General features: G+C 39.7%; 1 protein-coding gene across 7 annotated transcripts in view; it reads right to left on the reverse strand.

Moving 5' to 3' along the window:
- SLC7A2 (solute carrier family 7 member 2) overlaps window positions 1–19,772 on the reverse strand; it is a 641,379-nt gene that overhangs the window by 59,730 nt on the left and 561,877 nt on the right. For 6 of the 7 annotated variants that reach the window (XM_078678124.1, XM_078678123.1, XM_078678118.1 and 3 more), the window contains 2 exons: window positions 11,167–11,275; window positions 2,694–9,942 (listed from right to left, as the gene is read on the reverse strand). The exons of the other annotated variant lie outside the window; for it this stretch is intronic. In XM_078678124.1, coding sequence (XP_078534250.1) covers window positions 9,746–9,942; window positions 11,167–11,275 — 306 coding nt within the window. In that variant the 3' untranslated portion in view covers window positions 2,694–9,745. Of the gene's footprint in view, window positions 1–2,693; window positions 9,943–11,166; window positions 11,276–19,772 lie in introns of those variants that run through there. 7 annotated transcript variants of the gene reach the window in all.

Consider the following 19,772-nt stretch of genomic DNA (forward strand, 5'->3'; position numbering starts at 1 on the left):
ACATTCCAAAATGGCGCCCATTGTGACTCTAGGAGGGTTGAGTCCTTTGTTGATGCCTATGTTCATGAAAAACTTTATTAACATGTCGAATGTTGAAGTGTTACACACACTGACGAAGGCAGCACGCCGAAACACGCCTGTGCAAGTCCCCCGCAAAATAAATCATTTGTGGTTACCACGACCTCCTTGAGTGCTGTGCATTTCTTTTGAATCGGAAAGAAAAGACTGAGCGCCATATATATATATATTTTTTTTTTCCCCCACGAATTTCATTAGAGAAATCAGGATTATTAACTTGTACCATTTATATTTTTGTTTGTGTCATGACAAAAAAACGTGGATACACCTTTAAAAGGTGGTGTGTGAGGAACGCGGGTCATGTGACCAAGAACAACCAGGGTTGTTCGAAACGCGTTATCCTCGATCGCTTGCTGTGCCGAAATAAACATCTAAAAAGGATTATGGGCTCGTCTGAATTCTGTTGGACTTACTGGAATTCCGTTGTTTCACATATATATATATATATATATATATATATATATATATATATATATATATATATATATATATATGTGTATATATATATATATATTATATATATATATATTTTTTTTCCTATAAGAAATTAAGGTTTTTCTTAAAATTGTGGAGATTTCTTCTATAGTACCAATTAGATTAAGTTTACCATAATGAATGGTCGTGCACTAAGTAACATTGAACACAAAGTGTGATTAACAGTTCTTTAGACATAATTATTTATGTGCACATTTTGTAAATATAAATTATATTTGGGAACAATAAATATGTTGATTAAACATACCTTTTGATTAGTGTGTTGAAAATGATGTGTCAATTAGATACTCCAGATACTGCCTCTGGTTGTAAATTGTATTCAATTAATTGGTTCATTTCAGATGGTGATGCTTCTGTGCTGGGTCTCCCACCTGTTGCTGCATCCTCCTGCTGGAAAGTCTTCCCTTTGCCCTGGTTCTTAGATTTTACCAATGTTTCCTTACTCCTGTTGGTGACCCCATTGCATTATTTTTACCACGTATAATACCCTACATTTTTTTAATGACACTGAAATTGTTAGTGAGATCTTTCAAATAATTTCTCATTTTTGGCTAAAAACGTTCTTCCCCTAAATTTCGAATTATTTATCACAGGTATTTTCTTTTATTCCCTCCCGCGGCTCCTGGCTTGTCATTCTGTTGCACAGAACACAGAGAAGAAATAGAAACATATGCTCCTCTCTCAGACTTTAAATTAATGTCTCTGACAAACTTCCTGGGTCTCTGATGTCATCATTCACTGCCATTGTGAACTTCTGAATTTGTGACAATTTGCAAAGAACAACAAATTGAAAATGGGAGTACTCTTTTAGAAATAGCATATATTAGGAAATTATTCTTTGTTAATGTCGATGCTTTGTAATTCAGAAAATGCAAATCATTAAATATTGTAATTTCTGATTTGCCGACTCATAATTTTGTTTGTGGATATTTCACATGACATTATTTATGGCATGATCTAGATTTGTATGGTAACTGAAAACCATTAATTTATGGACTACAAACTACATTTGAAGTTGAATACATCAATGGAATTCTTTCACTACAGTATCCATGTATAGAGCAAATTCAACCAGTGAATTATCTTCTACATTTAACATTTCATCCAGAAATTGAAGGCTTTTACATTGAATGCACAATTCTAAATGAGGCTGTTAATGCCAAAAACCTGAAGTAAGTATGTAAACTAAGGGTCATATTTATGACCCGACTTGCGTCGCTCTTTGTGACGTGGTGCAAGATTGACGCAAACCTTAAATCAGATTTTGAGGCCACGCAAAGCCACTTTTTTTGAGTGGTTAAAAAAATCTGGAGTAAAACAACTTCCTGTGTTGAGTTACTCTGCCCTGGGTAGGTGTTCAATTTGCATTGCATGGGTGTTCCCACACAACTCCCATGGTATGGGACGCATTCCTAGGTTTACGAGACCTTGTTAATCTGGGAATAAGCCCAAAAATACCCCTCCCCAGGTGAAGACCAATAAGGAGAAAGAAATTTTTTTTTTCCATGTTACTTATTCTTTCTATGTGTACTGTATTCTGCAGCACACATAGAAAGAGGAAAAAGACTCCCAGGATTGTTTGTGTATAGGAAGGTACCCCTACACTGTGGTGCAAGGGTGCTTGCATTGGTACTAAGATGCCAAAACGATGCCAGTGCAAGGGAAAAAGACAGGAATATGCTGTTTTGGATACAAAATGGTGCATTACAGCCATTTCCCTGTGATGCAGGGCAGCGCAGTAAGGTGACTTGCTGCGCTGGCCTGTGCCACTAAATTCATAAATATGCCCCCAGGTGTGAAACCACTCAAACACCTTCGTATCTCATTGACCTATTACAAATAAAGTTTCCTAAAACTGAATAAAAAAAAGTTGCATGCGATTCTTCAGATTATCTGATAATACTGTGGAGTTGTTGTTATGAAGTAGGCATGCACATATAAGTCTATAATTTGTGTTCCCCTCCATGCTTGCTCCTGGGAATTTTTGTGAATCCAACTTAAATCAGAAATATGTGCAAACCATGGAAGGAAATGTGTCTTTCGCAGGTCTTTGACATTAATAATTGCTTTGTGAAGATCTTTAGATACGATTACAAAATTATATGGTTAAAAATCAAAACTTGTATCCTACACAATTTCTTACTTTATTTAAAAAATACAGAATGGTGCATGATTGCAATACAAAGAAGCATATTTTACAATGAGCAAGGAAGCAGCAAAAATCATTAATTACAGATTCGGAACAACAAAGAAATTACAGTGTTGGGAGCATTTATTGAATCTGCAATTCGGATGTATGCACTTAATACATAAATGTACATTCAAACACGAGATTGAAAGATCTGTGTTAATCTGTGTCATACTGCAGACTTGGCTATGTGAGCAGCCAACACTTTGTCACATTACCACCCATCAATGTATTATACAGTGCGGAAGAAAACACGCTTTTCGTAATTAAGACAATCAACATATAAATTGACGTGAAACTGAAACACGAAAACATACTTAACGCTTTTACAAACCCAAAAACTGAAAGCCAGACAATTTTGTTACAAAAAGCAATTTGAGTTTTTGGCAACCTACTGACATAAGAAAATAGTAGGCCTCAAAAAGTTACATACGTAAAACAACTATACACCTGAGCAGCTTTGTTTCCAGACTGTACAATATGGGTCTAATTTGGCTCCCAAAAGGCAACGCCCTAGAATACACTTAAGACTAGATATAGAGAAACCAAAATGGTTCTCTGTGGATGGAAACACCACTGAACGGAGGGAAGGTTCACTAGTAAATATTAACAGTCTCTGAGAAACTAGCCTTGGTACAAGCAGGTGTTGAGACTTAAAAGTAAATCGAGTAACTGACGAGTATCAAAAATTTACATGTATTAACAATGTTCAAGTCACACAACATTGCATCACTGTGTGCAGATATGTTGGTAAAGTCCTATGGATACAGCTTGCTTTACATCTTGTATCACCCTTGTCTTTATCAGTGTTGGAGACACGCTGGGATTGGCTGGGAGGTATGCAGGGGAATCAAATGATGATACTTACTAAGTGGATGAGAATCCCTGGAGCTAGATGTTCAGTTAAAATGAAACAGCACTAAATGGTGAGTGAAACATACAAAATTCCACAAGATGCTGAATGGTGAACCTTCACATTAATTGACCTGGCATATGCTCTTCTCTTAATTTAGCATTTTTGTTGACAGCCATGAGGCACTTACAGGCATGCTCGGAGAGGGATCGAGGGGTGTATTTATTTAGAATGGTGACTGTGCAATGATTCAAAAATTAAACATAGGTCTTCTGATATGAAAATGGCTGAAATGGATGGTCAAAGTTTCTAGCCTACCCAGTTCAGGAGAACAACTACTTAAGAGATGTTAGGCTTCCACCATTCTCACGAGAAGCAAAGCACCAGGCACATCATTTGTGAATGCATGAGTTGAAGACCCATAAACTTCAAGTCAAGGCTAGGGTCCTTCATTTAACTACTGGGTTTATTTTGTCTACTGCTCACCCTGTTTCGTCTCTCAGCCAATAACAACACATATAAACGACTCTAATTTGACGACACCCAATTCTCAGCTTACTCCACCATTTATCATTTTGGGTCTGCCTTCAAGATGTGATGACATTCACAGTGTAAGTAAAACATATAAAACTATCATGTACTAGACCAAAGTTCCTTACATGAATGAAAGCTGGTGTCATTTCTATTTACAGTAAAACGTTACGTTAAAAACAGTGAGATTGCAATACTCTAAGTAGGAAAAGCAAAAAGAAAATTAATTAACCCTATGGCACCAGTCCTATATTTTCTATTATGTATACTATGTACATAGCTATTCAACGGTAGCAGGTAACATTGAGAACCCTTAACAATTACACAATTACAGTTGAACTATTTAAATTGCGTGAATGAACATTTTGCACCCAACAATTGTCAATGCATTAATTAGGAACCTATGTTACCACACACACACACCAACTATTACAAATATAATAGTAAATACTGTAGGTTAAAATTAGTAATTCATGATACCTAAGAATATTCATAGAATAAAATAACAGGCACTTGACATTGTTTTTGTTTGCACTTATGACTTAGCAGGTGGTGACCTGAGGACAAGTCATATCCTTACAGCAAATATAAAAGCTACTCAGACAGGATACAGCAAACGATAGGTGTAGAGAAGGAAAGAGAGACAATAGGTCAGGAAAATCCTCCACATGGTCAGTCCAAACAATCTGAGATTGAATTCACATGTATGATATCATGGTAAAAAGGAACTTTACATAGCACACATATGGGTACACAATGCAGACAATTCATGTCTATAAATGAAGACAACAGGCAGAATGTGGTTATCTAAAAGATAAAGACAAGTAGCACAATATGTTTGAGGTGCTAATGTTATGTGATGGAACAGCTCTTTATGTGCAGTCTTCACATCCACCAAGGGGCCGATTATTAGTCAGACGGAGATGTATCTTCACGAGGAATACCAACTCTCGATTCCAAGTTGACTGGGTGTGAACTCGCACCCAGTATATCTACTTATTCCACATAGGTCCTCCTGTTGAAAGAAGAAGGCTTTGTTGCACATAAGTTAGCTTGGAATCAGAGCAACATATGTGAGAAAGGTCCAGGTAATTCTGAGACCCGAATGTTAGTCCCTGCTCCGGGCCCAAAAAACCTGGTACAGGGGTAGAAGTTCCACTCAAAAATAGTAATTCTAGTGGTGGTCACCCATGCCTCTTTGCATGGTACAACTTGTAATCGGGCCTTTTACCTATAAAGTTTGGTCTCTGGGACATGAATGACTCCTCTATGCCATAAATAGCAGGCGTCACTGCTTACTTCCTATTAGTAAGAAGACTTGCTTCAGTTCTGTGCTTACAGGAGAAGTGTGATGGTAATATCATGTAGCTCCAAATGTAATGATGCTCGATCCCTTTGCCTCGAGCCAACAATTACCAGCCCTGGCACAGTGGATTGGCTGGAAGGTGATCTTTATACTTACTATTAGCTCTTTTATTTATCAGCAGTGTATAAGACAACGTTTTGCTAAACAGTGCCTGGAATTAGTGTAAACCAATTTATTATCTTAAAGGGGGTCTCAAGGATGTTGGCCAAGGGCTTGGTACCAGCACTTCTAGAGATTGATCTAAGAGCAGGATTTCAGGTCTGTTTACACACTGGTAGTTCTCAGCCATCCAGTCATTAACCTATATTATCAGATATGTTTGTGATTTGAATGATCCATCAGCTCCAGATTCTAAGTCACATGCCTACGGGCTAACATTCAGTCCAAATGACCTAAAAAGTGCCAGAGATGCACCGGGTTGATAATATTTACGTTGATACTCAGCGTTTTTTATTGTAACATGAGCACTGTCCGCCCAGCTCTTTCTGTCAGTGAGATGCATCTGTTATGCCTTCCATCGTCTAGTTTTGTACTGAATTTCTATCATGAGGTGTGAAAATATCTGTTTTGAAAAGAGAAATTTGGGGACAATCTCCCATTGAGATAACAATTAATAACCAAAGGTTTTGTTACAGAGTTTTCAGTGGCCGGTCCAGTTTTACACCAAAATGTTTGGATTGAATGGACTGCACTGTAACCAATTAAAGTTTGTTCTAGTTTTGGCACAGACTTACTGGGCCAAAAAGATTTTGCCCAGATCAGTTATCACAAAGGACAGCATTCTACTTTTCAGGTGGTAAAAATGTTGGTTCAATCTATATAAATTGGCCTCTGATAGCTTGGGTAAAGCATGTGCCTAGTTTTTTATCAGTGTAGCTCGGCAGGGGTCGTAGGGATATCAGAATAACCCTGCATTTGATAAGCAGGTTTATCCCAGGTTAACCCTGCACTTGATCAACAGGTTTGCTCTATTTTCCGCTTGGAGGTTGAGTTAAACTGTCAGATTATTTCTTTTTATAACATCCTTTGCAGCTATAATGACCGATGCAGCAGGCAAGTATTAGAATAAGCCATGGATGCTGTTTTGCCACAGTAAAAGATGGAATATACTTTCGAAAGGCACATACAGAAAACAATTTCAATTATGACAGCAACCATTGCACTCCCTGTCCTTAAATATTGCAGAGATGGCATTAGGATGAGGGCACACTTGCCCTCTGGGAGGTATTTGGGACAGCAATCCTCGTGGGATGCTACCGCTGAGATCTGTCACAACCAAGGCCATACATTTTCACAGGTGTTTCCGCACAAACTGTTTTCTAATTGACTCTGAACATCTTCCTTGTCAGAGGAGAAGTTTAGCAGTTAACAGCACAAAGGCACTATCGCAAAAAATTAAGAATACAACCTATTTTATCATTTTATCTTGGAGGCAATGGTTACATTAGCTTATAATGTGCAATAATGTAATGCAAATTTACAAGCTTTTAAATAAATTCTGATATGTAAACCATTGTGAATACACTATAATTTTGATTGGTGCCAGTGCAACACTTGTGCAACTGAACTGCATAAAGTTTGCACCCACTCATAACTCCCATATACCCGGCCTCTTACTCATAAGTAAAATAATAGGTACCGGAAAGGCAAAATGCATTGATTTAACCTAGCAACCAACACATTCCCTGATCTGACACATTTGGAACACAAGGGAAGCAACAGTTATTGACCAGAAACCATAAAAGTTTTTAATGTTTTCAATTAAAAAAGGTAATTCAGACTAGACTTATATGCTTCATTGTATCAAAAGCAGGACACCTACAGCTGTAACAATAGCATCATCAGGGGGTGTTGGACAGAAAATGTTGACTGGCGCCCGCAAGGCTACAGTGCATCTCCATGGTTTATTGGTTAATTTTTTTGTGACTCCGCTGTGTATGTAATACAACGGGAATATAGTCAAATGGTTGAGATAGATACTTCGTTTTGGTGACTGGAGATGACCTAACTTGCTAGTTTTTATAATATATGTTTGCTGTCAATATATCATTTGGTTTTCAAGTTACATTATTGTTGCCTAAAATTTTAATATTGCACCCATCTACTGCACATGTGAAATTTCATTACCTTTCCGAAGGCCAGCATAGTTCTTGAAAGTACAGAGCTTCGGTCTCTACTTAACTATCCGACCAAACGTCTTTAACCATGACTGGCGGACACTTACTTCATGAAACATATAGCAAATACTTAATTCATATTCTACTTCTGGCTCTGCACATTATCAAACCACCATGCCTTATGAAAATGTTGAAGCACATAATTGTACTCTAAAAGGGACCTGCTGTTGTCTACGCAAAGGTGGTGCTGACAAGTCCTGCCTCTACGAGCAGTGGTCATATATGATGTCCCACAAGGACACATGGAACATCCATCTCTGTCTTTTAATGACAGATAAAAGATATTATGGTTTGCCAGGAAGATATGATATATCATCATCTAGACAAAAAAAAACCTCGAGCTATCCCTGTTTAGAACACTATTGATAGTAGAGTGTTTGTCGCCACTTTGTGCCTTTCAACTTTACAACACTCTGGACTTTTTGAAAAAGGTATGTGGGTACTTAACCTAACAAAGATTCATGCAGGACTCACACTTAGTTTATCATTCTTGAATCGAATAGAGCACGTAACTTCAGCCAAGGTGCCCTTCAATATTTTTGTTTCTTTAGATTGACCCCAAAAGTGGTTAATTGTTTTTCCAATTGGCTACCATGATCAAAAGTAACAATGTAGTCTTTATTATTGCATCAGAGGTGATGTATTGGAGCGTTAAGCAGTGTATACACCAAATCACTGTAAAACAGCTCCCAGAGAAATATTTAAGGGTGACTATGTGGATTAATTTCCCACAGTTAAAATATTTCTCCAGAGACAATAAATTATGAAATTAAAAACAAAGCTTCCTGGGGATTCTTGAAGTCCTTGAGATGTTGACAAGGTGCATAAGAGGTACAAATGCAATATTTGAACAAAATAAATTATTCCATAGTTTGACTCAGTGGGGCACAAGTGCTTAGGTGCACATTCACAGTTGTAATCATGTTGCTATACAGTAATGTTTTCAGTAATAATTGCACATTAAGTAACTTATCTCTTAGATTTTTGTATGAAAGTAAGGATGCTTTGTTTATATATGATGTAACTGTAATTTGGTGGAAGCAACAACTTTCCACAAAACACTTTTTAGTGATGACAAGAAGCAGCTATTTTCAAATTCCAACAAAGCCCTTCCTTGTGGGCTTTATTCAAAACATTCAGAATTTTTGCTAGATACACCAATGGTTGACTTGGGACAGCTAGCTGCACACATCTCCTGATGAACTCTGGAAGCTGGCACAACCATGATTTAGGAGACACATTTAGTGCCCAATCACAGTTCTCAAAACGTATAATTCAACTATGTTTTTAACCAATTGATACTCAATGATTCCTAATTTCATATTAAGTGAAAATATATTATATATATTCATTGCCTTTAAATTGAATCTTCAGCTCGGTGGTAGACTCTTCGAACTGGCTAGAGCTTACAACATAATAGGGTTAGGAAAGCATCTTATGGCTTTGCTCCACAGTCAACATTTCTAGTAAGAAACCAATGGTTCTTTGACATTGAGGAGGAAAGGTATGACATGCTACATTTAAGTCAGCATTTGTTGTTGTGAAATATTTCCAATTAAACAAATATGCAAAAAATCTATTTAAAACATCTGGGAAAAGGTCAGATTTTTTATACCTGAGAATTAGAAATATCGCCATAAGTCCATGCCAATATTTCATATGTGCTAACTGGTTTACTTCAAGGTCAAGTTGTTCTGTCTAACCGCATCCTAAAGACATACATTAAATCTTCTTTAGGTGTTGTAAACAAAACAATATCAGCATTCACAAGAAAGTGACTTTCTTGTCCACTAATGTTATTGTTCGGGGAAAAGTATAATAAAACTACTGACTAATAAAAGTCGTTACGTAGACCGGTCCAGAAATGTCTGTCAAGAAGCCAGTTAGTAGACAGTTGGCCAAACCCCAACTCAATATTAGGAACATCTTATTAGCATTCAAAAGTACAACATGTTCTCAATCGGTAGTAAACACATGACAATAACTGTGCATTAGTCCACCACCTAACAATGACAGGCTCTTCACGGCTCAGCGTGCCCCCCTGCACTTTGAAGATACTAGCATTCACTCGTTCCTTCGTTTGAAATGAAGTGATCAGTTTCTTTTGAAAGGTCTTCTTCATCTGCTACTTTTGCACTATTCTTCACTTCTGAATGACCGTTCATGTGTTCATCCTCAACATCATCCTCTTCGCTGCTGTCTGGGTGACCTTCAACACTATGCCGGATTCCATATGCAAAGTATATGATGAAACCTTTGTAAAAGAAAGCAAGGTGTAAGTATGCTAACAGTAGAGTAGTGAACCTCAAGCAACCATTTTAATTAACAGTATCACCACACTCTTAACATCGCACAAGTCCTTCTTATGGGTTTTCTAAACACAGGTCTTAAACCTTGGGGGGAAACTCCATGCAAATACATTTTTCCTCTATAAAGTAATGCTCCAGGAACAATTTTAACAGCTGAGGTTGGCTCTGTATGACTTGTATCCTAGTGTCCCCAAAGGAATGCATTTCTAAAGCTGCATTATCTAAGTGGTGACCATAAAAAGAAATATCATAGAGGCACATCCAAAATGTAGAAATGCTAATTTTCTTTGTAATAATGCAACCAATACAAAACACTGAAACTGTATATATTTGCAATTTTGTATTCAAATGCAATTTGACTTTTAATTGAAGGGGCTTAGGGTTGGCTTTAAGTTTAGGGTAAGGGTTATAAATGAGGTTGGATTTATGGCTAGAGGTGGAAGAAGAATTATGCTGAGGGTAAGGATTTCTGATAGAGTTGGGGTAACGGTTAGGACAATGGTTACTATAAGGCTCAAGGGTCAATGATAGCTTATGGGTTAGTTTTGTGGTAATAGTAGATTACTTCTAAGGATTAGGATTGAGCCTATATATTGGTTATAATGGCATTTTCTATTATGGGTTTGCCATTATTGGTAACCTATGCCAGATGAAAATAAAATATAGTATTTCTTCATTTTGTATTCAATAGTTGTATATCTTAAGGAATTCTTCATTTTTACCTGGGTCCCACATCACTTTGGACTTTAATTCATAGGTTTTGAATGTAAAAATCAAGAAAAACTCTTTTAGGTACACCCGTGGGCTATAGTGAAGCTACTGTACCCTGGATGACTAGCTGACAGATTTTTATATGGCCTGAGACTACTGAGGACCTATGACGAATTCTTCATTGTACTGCCACATAATCCATTGCTAATTAAACATCCATATAATGTGTTAGTCTGGGTTTCAACATATGCATTCCAGTACATATTCCACATCCAACAACAGTAGTAGATGCATGACACCCTGTATTCACAAGCCTAAAAACTGGCTATTTTGTGAAGAAAAGAATAGAAAAATAAACTGATTACAAATACACTGATATTTCCAGGAGTGGTCTCTATTACCAGAGAGGGAGAGAAAGTATATCTACAGGAGGATTACTTTATGAAAATAAGTCATACCCAGTGCCATCCAGATGCTAAATCGAATCCATGTATCCCCACTTAACTGCACCATCAAGTAGACGTTCACGAGGACGCTGAACACAGGTAGGAAAGGCAAAAGAGGGACCTACAGAGAGATAAAGTCAAAAAGAATCAATATAACTGTGGTGTGGATTGTTATAATACAGGTATGTGTTCCAAAAGCCCTGTGAATAGCACTCATAAATGGTAATAATTCTGGAAATATGGCTGGTTGCATATCAAAAGCAGCTATTAAAAGCCAACTGGAATTCAAGACAAAATATTTTGAAATAAGGTATGACAGAAAGAAAACAAGTTTCCTACTTGTAATAAGCATTCTAATTGAGGTTTATATTAATGGATTTTTTCAATTTCAGCAGAGCTAATAAAGACAGGGATCACTTCTAAAAAGACTAACGCACATGCTATGGTGTTTGAAGATTCATACAGGCCTGAAGCACTGGCCATACTTTAGGATAAGAAATTTCAAGCTAAAAAGAAAATCATATTATTCCCACAATTACCATCAAAACTGATTCATTTGACCATGCCCCCACAGTTATCAGAGTGTTACTCATCAATGTTCTGTCCCAATACTCAACTTGGTCAATGGTCTTTCCAGCTTAAATCCCTATATTATTTAAAAAAATTAAAATACTGTCTTCTCCTCCATTACTAGACTGTTAACCGGGCAACATTTCAGTTATGAGCAAAGGTCCAGCTTTTACAGCTATGGTTTCTTCCCCAGCCTAGGAGCATGCAGATGAATTACTCCACACAGGAGCTTCTATCAAGCATTACTTAATTCTTCAGCATGAACTCACACACTGCGCATTACATCATCCTTCATATTAACCACCCCCTAACACCTCCCTGCATATTATGTACTTGATCTTCAGAGTCTGCCCAGAACCATGAGGGTACTAGAGTGCTTTGCATCAATATGCTACATCTTTGAATATTCGTCTATGACTACCTAACGGCCAAACAAGTCAACTGCAAAGTCCCAAGCATGGGCATGAAGGTCAGACATTATCACTGGGTGCTAAGTCCCCTTTGAGGGACAAGCAGTTGCAAATATGGCATGCCTTCAACTCATTCTCGGCTCGCTCAGCTAACTGAGAGAACCACACTTGAAATTGTAAAGCACTTTTGGTGGCTATGATACCACGGAGTCCTTCATGGACAAGCTCGACGACTCGCTGTCTTAGGCTTCCAGGTATAATGATTCTCGAGCCTTGCAGTATTAAGCCGTATTATGCCTTCTTGGATGACTGCTAACGCATACTCAACATTTTGAGCAAGGAGCCAGTTACTTCTAATCCATTAGTGTGTGGCAATAAGTTCTTTATTGAGGGTCATGTATTTATCTACATTGGTGGCAGTAATGACTTGTTCCAAATACAGAGCCACTGGTGTGTTGGATCTCACAATACATTTGAGATATGTTTCAACTGTCCTTAAGGTCCAACTGTAATGAGATAGCAGGACGCATGAAAAATAATCTGCTGAGTTTTGATCCTTCTCAGTTTGTGCACGATCACATAGGGGTACTCTCGCAGTCTTAATCTCTACTTCTTGGTGCGTGGGGGCATCTTAGCCTTCGGGTTTGCAAATATTGCAAGCCACGCCTGGAGAGCTGTGATGATGGTGAATCATTTTCCATAAACAAATACATGAAAATGTTTGTAGGCCCACACCACAGCCAGAGTCTCCTGCTACGACTGAGAGTAGGCTTGTTCTGTTTCAGACAGGCGTCAACTGCCATACACCACAATGTGTCTTTGAGCATTCAGATGGCCATTGTGTTGAGCAAGGATGGCCCCTAGCTCTACCAGGCTCACATGAACCGTTAGTTCGGTATGTATGCCAAAAAGGAAGAGGCTATTAGAAACCGCACCCAACAAATGAATAGTGTCTCAAGTTATCAAGTAGTGCAAGGAACCAAGGAGCACTCCCCTTTATACTCCTTAATTAGGAACAAATCCTACAATGACATTAAATACAAAAAGGTTCAGCACTATACAGCAGAATATAAATATATCACATCAAATTTTAAGATAGTTAGCACACAAAAGAATTCCAAAACCAAGGTGTGTGTTTCTTGAGGTGATCTTTCTTTATTTTTCTTGAAAGGAATTTTCTTTATTTTTCCAAAGGCAAAGAGACATAGCCATAGCCAACACGTTTCGTCTCCCAAAGAGACTTCTTCAGGGCTTCACAGTGTGATATTACGGACATTCATACAATGTTTGTACAGTTCAAGAGTTAAAAAAATTCAATATTCAGAAGACTTCTATAAATGATAAAATATCAGCAATGGCATAATAACCCGCACCGTGGGTGATCCTCGTGTTTTAGTTTGAACTGAAACACGAGGATCACACACGGTGCAGGTTATTAGTTCGGTATGTACTTTCCAGTCAAAGTAGACCATTTCAGTTGTATTCTCAAATCGCATATTTATTGTCTTTGAAACTCTGGTCTCATTCCGGAGACCAACTAAATGGTACATTTTGCTTTGTCAAGTCTTTCAATGGGGCACTGACTGTAGCAACGTTGCGACTGTATCTTGAACAATAACTGCCCATGCTTAGAAAGGATCACAGAATGGTAACATCTTGGGGTGAGGGGGTGCAAGTGAATGATAATGCTTGCACTTGTCTGGGTCTGGAGTCATTCACCATCAGAGAATATGTGCCCCTAAAACTAGAGTTTGGTTTTCTGAAACTCACACTTTGCGGCATTCAAAGTGAGACCTGCATCAGCGAGTAATTGGCAGACATGTAAGAGCTATGTCGTGCTCTTCTTGTGTTCTCCCAAAAACCAGTATGCCATCACTGTATTTGAAATCATGAGTTAAGGGTTGGATTACTCGGTGAATAATGTCCTGAAATATCTCAGCAGCTGAAGAAACTCCAAAACTCTCTAATATCTGAAAAAACCAAAATGAGTCAAAAAGGTAGTAATGTACCTGCAGTTCACTTCTAGCTCCAGTTGATGGTATCCTTTATTCAGGTCAAGACGGGAAAACACTTTGGCTCTATTCAATTGCATGATCATGTCAGCGATGTGTGGATCAGGGTTTCTCTCCCTCTCAATAGCTTTGTATACCTGGCGCATATCGACGCAAAAGCGCATCACTCTGCTACTTTCCTTTTTTGGTACTACTGCTGCTATGGGCAGAGCCCATAGTGTTGGACCGGTGGAGCGTTCAATTATGCCGTGTTTTAAGAGTGCTTTCAACTCTACGGCGTTGCTGAGCAACAGGGCAAATGTCTTCATTAATGTGAAGCTGTACTTTTATTTTCTTGACTTTTCCCAGGCCATGGAACAATGATTGAAATTGTCTCATAATCTCAGACTGATCACAGAGGTTATAGTTGAGGGATATCAACACTATATAAGCAGCGGGGGCAAAACTGAGGAAGAAGGCACTTGACGAAGTCCCTTGTCAAACATGAATGGTGGCTTGCACCAATCTCTTTTTGTGTCTCATTTGTGTCTCATTGTCACTGTGAACAACAAGCTTTGGAGTGGCTCAGAAGTGGCCCAGGTATATGCCTTTGTGCCAGGTGGAGTGAGGCGAGGCACAGAGGATAGGCTGTTAACCCTTTACACTGGCATGATGTTAATTGATGTACCACTGTGTATGATGAAAGATTTTGGCTGATAGTTCACTTTCAATGTGATTTTCGGACATTGTCCAAATGAAGTTTGTCGCTTTATTTGGTAAGCTGCCTTTGAAATGTAATTATCTTAACAGGCAACTAACCCCACATGTGCATGATGTACTCTTGTAGATAATATCAGCGCACACCCATCTTCTTTGCTGGTATTTGATAGTGATGTGAAGAGACCTTGTCTGATGAGCTTGACGACGATTGATTTTGACTGGCTTCTATTTGTAGCTGTTGTTGCTTTTTGGTTTTAGGGCGTGGTGAGAATGCTTCTGGAACATTCTTGTGTCCATCTTTTCTTGCTGTTGTGATGCACTTGATTTCTCTTTAGCTTGGCACGCAGTTATGAAATGGGTCGCTTTACCACAACCTTTGCCGACTTGTCCTATGACTGGAATTACTGGATAACAAAAATCCACATCGGAAGCATAGCTTTGTTTCCTTAAAGACAACAACTTTCTTGTTTATGCTTGTGCTTGCTTTTCAGGATCAATGTTGATTAATTTTGTGCTATTCCTGCTTCCATTTTCAGCAGCTTGTCGGTCTGCTCATTCTTCTGCTCTCGCAGCCATCAGCACTTTTTGTAGACTGTGTGTTTCTTTCAGCATGCGCCTTTTAAATGAATCTGAAAAAACCCATCAATGACTCTGAGGCACATGGCTTCTTCATCAGTGAAGTTACAGAACTTGCAATGTTTAATGAGTGTGTCAAATGTTTCAACAAACTCACCCAATATATACCTTTCATAGTCGACATTCGGCATTCAATTGAACTTGGCCTCAAACGCTTCTTTTACCTTCTTTGTGTAACCCTGGGCGGAGCAGGCGTAGTGCCTCTATGCGTAGTTCCACGGAGTTGGAAAGCCACTCTGTGGAACTTCGCTACGCTGCGCTCCGCTCCGCGCCCTCCCCCTCCCAAAAGAATTAAAAGTAAGTAAAAGGCACTTACCTGCCCTGTGGTTGCCTACTCCTCAACATCGCCGCTCTCCTACCTCCTCCTCACCATCCTGCTTCACTGATAATCCCTACATTGTACATTTTGCGAGGGGGGCTTGGAGGAGTCTTGGAGGGGCCGGCTAACTACGCTCCGCCACGGAGTCGTAGTTTTGCCTGAACTCCGCATTTGCAATGGAACACGAGTAGGCAAAACTACGTAAACCCCGCTGGTGGAGCTTAGTTACCCACCCGGGGTTACCTTTGTGTATGATTTTACATCATATTGGCAAAGGGTCATTATAGCTGGCCTTCATTGACCTTAAAACCGCTTTTGATCTTGTCCCCCGGGTCAAATTGTGGCAGGTATTGCACGAGATGGGCCTTCCACGATACCGCCTGGAACTAATCAAAAGATTGCATGATGGTACATATGCGAGAATCAGATGGGGGCATGAAGGTCAGCTGACAGAGAGAATACCTGTGCAGAGGGGGGTCCGCCAGGGGTGTGTGATGGCTCCGACTTTGTTCTCCCTCTTTATAAATGGGGTGGCAGACCATTTGAGGGAGGACCCAGCGGATGCCCCCACCCTGGCTGGGGAAAAAACATCTACCCTCCTCTTTGCTGATGACACTTTCCTCATGTCCAAAACCCCCTCTGGTCTCCAGAAACTTCTAGACAGGTTTAGCGACTTTTGTAAAGATCGTGGCCTTACAATTAACACCACCAAAACCAAATTGATGGTTTTGTCTAGAAACAAAAAATCGAAGAAAATCCACATTGCACTGAATGGCACTTTATTGGAGAAGGTTGATGCATTTGATTACCTTGGGGTCAGAATAAATTGTAAAATGAAGTGGGACCCTCATATTGCTAAGATGTTGCTTAACTTTAAAAGGGTGACAGGAGCAATTGCCAGAGATCATCGTCTGACATCCAGCAAACCCATTAGCCCTGTCCTAGCAGTGTACGAGGGCAAGGCACTGTCTGCTGCAACCTATGGCTCCGAACTTTGGGGGTCTGAAAGAGTTACTGATTTAGCCACAGCTGAGCACAAATTTATGAGAGAGCTAGTGGGTCTCCCGGTCTCCACCCCTATCAAACCGTTACTCCATGACTTGGGACGCCGTTCAATCAAAGACATTGTCGGCCTCCGTCCTTAATTGTTTTGGGTTCGCCTTAGAAGGACGCCGGATCTTAGCCACTACGCTGCAGTCCTTGACGAACTTATTGAGTTGAATGGTTTTGGGGTGATTCCTTGGCTGAAAAACTTAAGGCACCTGGTGATTAACTTGGGACTTAAAGAAGAATGGCTATCACAGCAGACCCCGCCGAAAGACACTGTTAAAAAACTGTATTGGGAGAGGATCCAAGAAAGGGACTCGCTAAACCCAAAGTGGGGTGCTCTAACCGACCAATTTCTGGCACACAAGCCAATGCCGAGGCTGGAGCCATTCCTTGATTTTATCACCTCACCAAGAGACAGATCTTTGTTCCTTAAAATGAGGCATGGCACCTTACCCCTGAATATTTTTACCAGCAGGTGGAAAAACTTTAAACATCATCAAGCGGCATGTCCGGGGTGCCCTAATCCCACTGAAACGCTTGGTCACTTCTTGTTTGCCTGTAGGGCATACAAGGGGGCAAGGAAAAGATGGCTAAGCCCAGTTTGTAGAGAATTGGGGACAAGGCAGTGCTCAGTGGCCCTCCGCATCCTGACAACGGACACTACCTCCATGATGATAATTGCCGGGGTTGCAAAATTTCTGGGGAGTGCATGGCAAATACGATCCAAGCTGGTGCGATTGAGTATTGGGTAGATGTTTAAAATCTGTAAACCTGTTCGAATTAGCACTTTACTAATTAGCATCTTTTTTGCTGTGACATACCCATCTGGGCTCTTGTCCTTTTTACTAACTATGAATTTTTAGAAAACTCCTTTTTTAAACAAAATTTATATTTGAATATTCCTTTAGCAATTTTTATTATTTTTATGATGTAATTGTATTTTAATTCAATTTATTATGTACTTACTTTTATGATACCTTGCTATCGAATAAAGTATTACAACAACAACAACATCAGTCTGTCAGATTTCCTTTATCACTTCTTTCACGCAATCACTTGCAAGGTTTTTCAAATATTTGATGATCTTTTTGTAATCTTCCTCTAGCGCATTTCTGAAGTCATCGAAGGTTTCGATCCACGCAGCCCACCTTGCACCAATTTTCTGTTTCTGAGAAGTGTGGAAAGGTGGTGGTGGCTTCAGGAACATGGCTGCAGTGTATTTCATGCTCCTTTCTGTCGCCATAGAGAGCACATGCTGTTCAGACAGCTGTCGCTGTGCAGAAGCAGCAACAACAACTTCTATAACTACTGACCTTGTGCTTAAACCTGAGTCACAGAATGCTTTAATCGTCCTTGACGATGAGTAAGTTCTCTGTTTCTCGTACCTTGTTGTAGTGATTGTTATTTCTGGCTTTGTCTGATTAGGTGCTCTGTATTTGGGGTGCGGCACAGCGTCTGTGTTGACAACCTCGTCAGCAAGTTTGGCAGGCGTTTCGAATATGCTCCTCTGTAGGGCCTTCGATTTCTTCTGCAGCCATATATGGTCTGGAGCAGGGCTTTAACTCCAAAAGTGTCAGGGAGAGCAGTCTTGTCCTTTCGGCAGTAATCGTCACCACTTGTAGTGTCTTCCCAAACCAGGGGCATGCAAATGAATTATGCCACACAGGAGCTGCTATTTTATCCTTCAGCATACACTTACACACTGTGTATTACACCATGCTTCACATTAACCACACCCTAACACCTCCCTGCATATACGCGTTTCCTCATCAGAGTCTACCCAGAAACACAAGGGTCCTAGATCGCATGACATCAATATGCAAACAGCAATGGCCGACCTTGCTCCAGGAGGCCTGGGATATGGTACAATAGGCTTTAAATGTAATACTAAACTCCATGGTGAGTCAGTGTAATGCTTTTAAGAGCTATCTGCTCATATTTCAAGTGAACGCCTAGTTTGGTTGTCTGATTTTGTACCAGTAAACTGAGTTCTGTGAGGAAGATAATATAAGTTACATTGCATCCAGGGACCCAGGGATTTAATGACCTCCAATGAGAAATTAGTTTGTTGCTTTGCAGTGCTTTTAGGAGTTTGGCAACTTTGATCAATGATTATATATTGTGGTAGAGGTTAAGCTGTGAGTCACGAAATATACCCTGACTGCTTGTATATACCCTTGTACTAGTGTGTTTATCACAATTGTGGATCATACTGTAGCAGTGCATCTGTCCTGGTGTTCACTGTGTACCAGGTGGCAGAGTTTCCGACTTTACAGAGGTGCCTGGCTCCGCTCAATGTGCCACCTTCAAAGTACATAGCAGTACTTGGGAACATTTTTTAAGTTTATGTGTTCTTAGTTTCTCACTTTTTTGTTACTTTGTTTTTGGTTTTCAGTATTCCTGTGACTAAGGGAAGCCTTCTGACACAGGTGTGAGTGGATAGACTTCAGTCATTTTTTAATTTCTTGCCCCTTTGATCTACTGACATGGCACCTTGTGCTGGACACACCCTGTCTGAAGGCGGTCTATTTCAACCAGATATTAGCACGCCCATGCAGCATACGTGCCACTGGCACTCCAATGGCACACCCATCTGTAGCAGTCCATGCCTTTACTGCGCCCTGCACCAGAAACCCTGGCAGTTTTACCTTAGTGCCCCCTCTCGCATCTCTTACAATCAATACCAGCTTCTTAACCTTCATGGCTGAGGTTAGGGATTGGAATGTCCCACGCTTGGTCTGATGTATTTTTCTGAGGTCTCCAGTAAAAAAGTGGAAGTTTAGGCTTAAAGACAAAACACTCAAGTAGGTGGCACCTGTTAGGTCTATTGGTTCACCTAGTATTGGGTTTTCTGCAGAGGAGGAGGTTGGGAAAGAGGAAATTATGCTAAATTGTGCACTTTTTAATGGCCGCTTGTTAATT

This window comes from Lissotriton helveticus, chromosome 2_2 (assembly GCF_964261635.1).
Source record: "Lissotriton helveticus chromosome 2_2, aLisHel1.1, whole genome shotgun sequence".
NCBI classification, from domain to species: domain Eukaryota; kingdom Metazoa; phylum Chordata; class Amphibia; order Caudata; family Salamandridae; genus Lissotriton; species Lissotriton helveticus.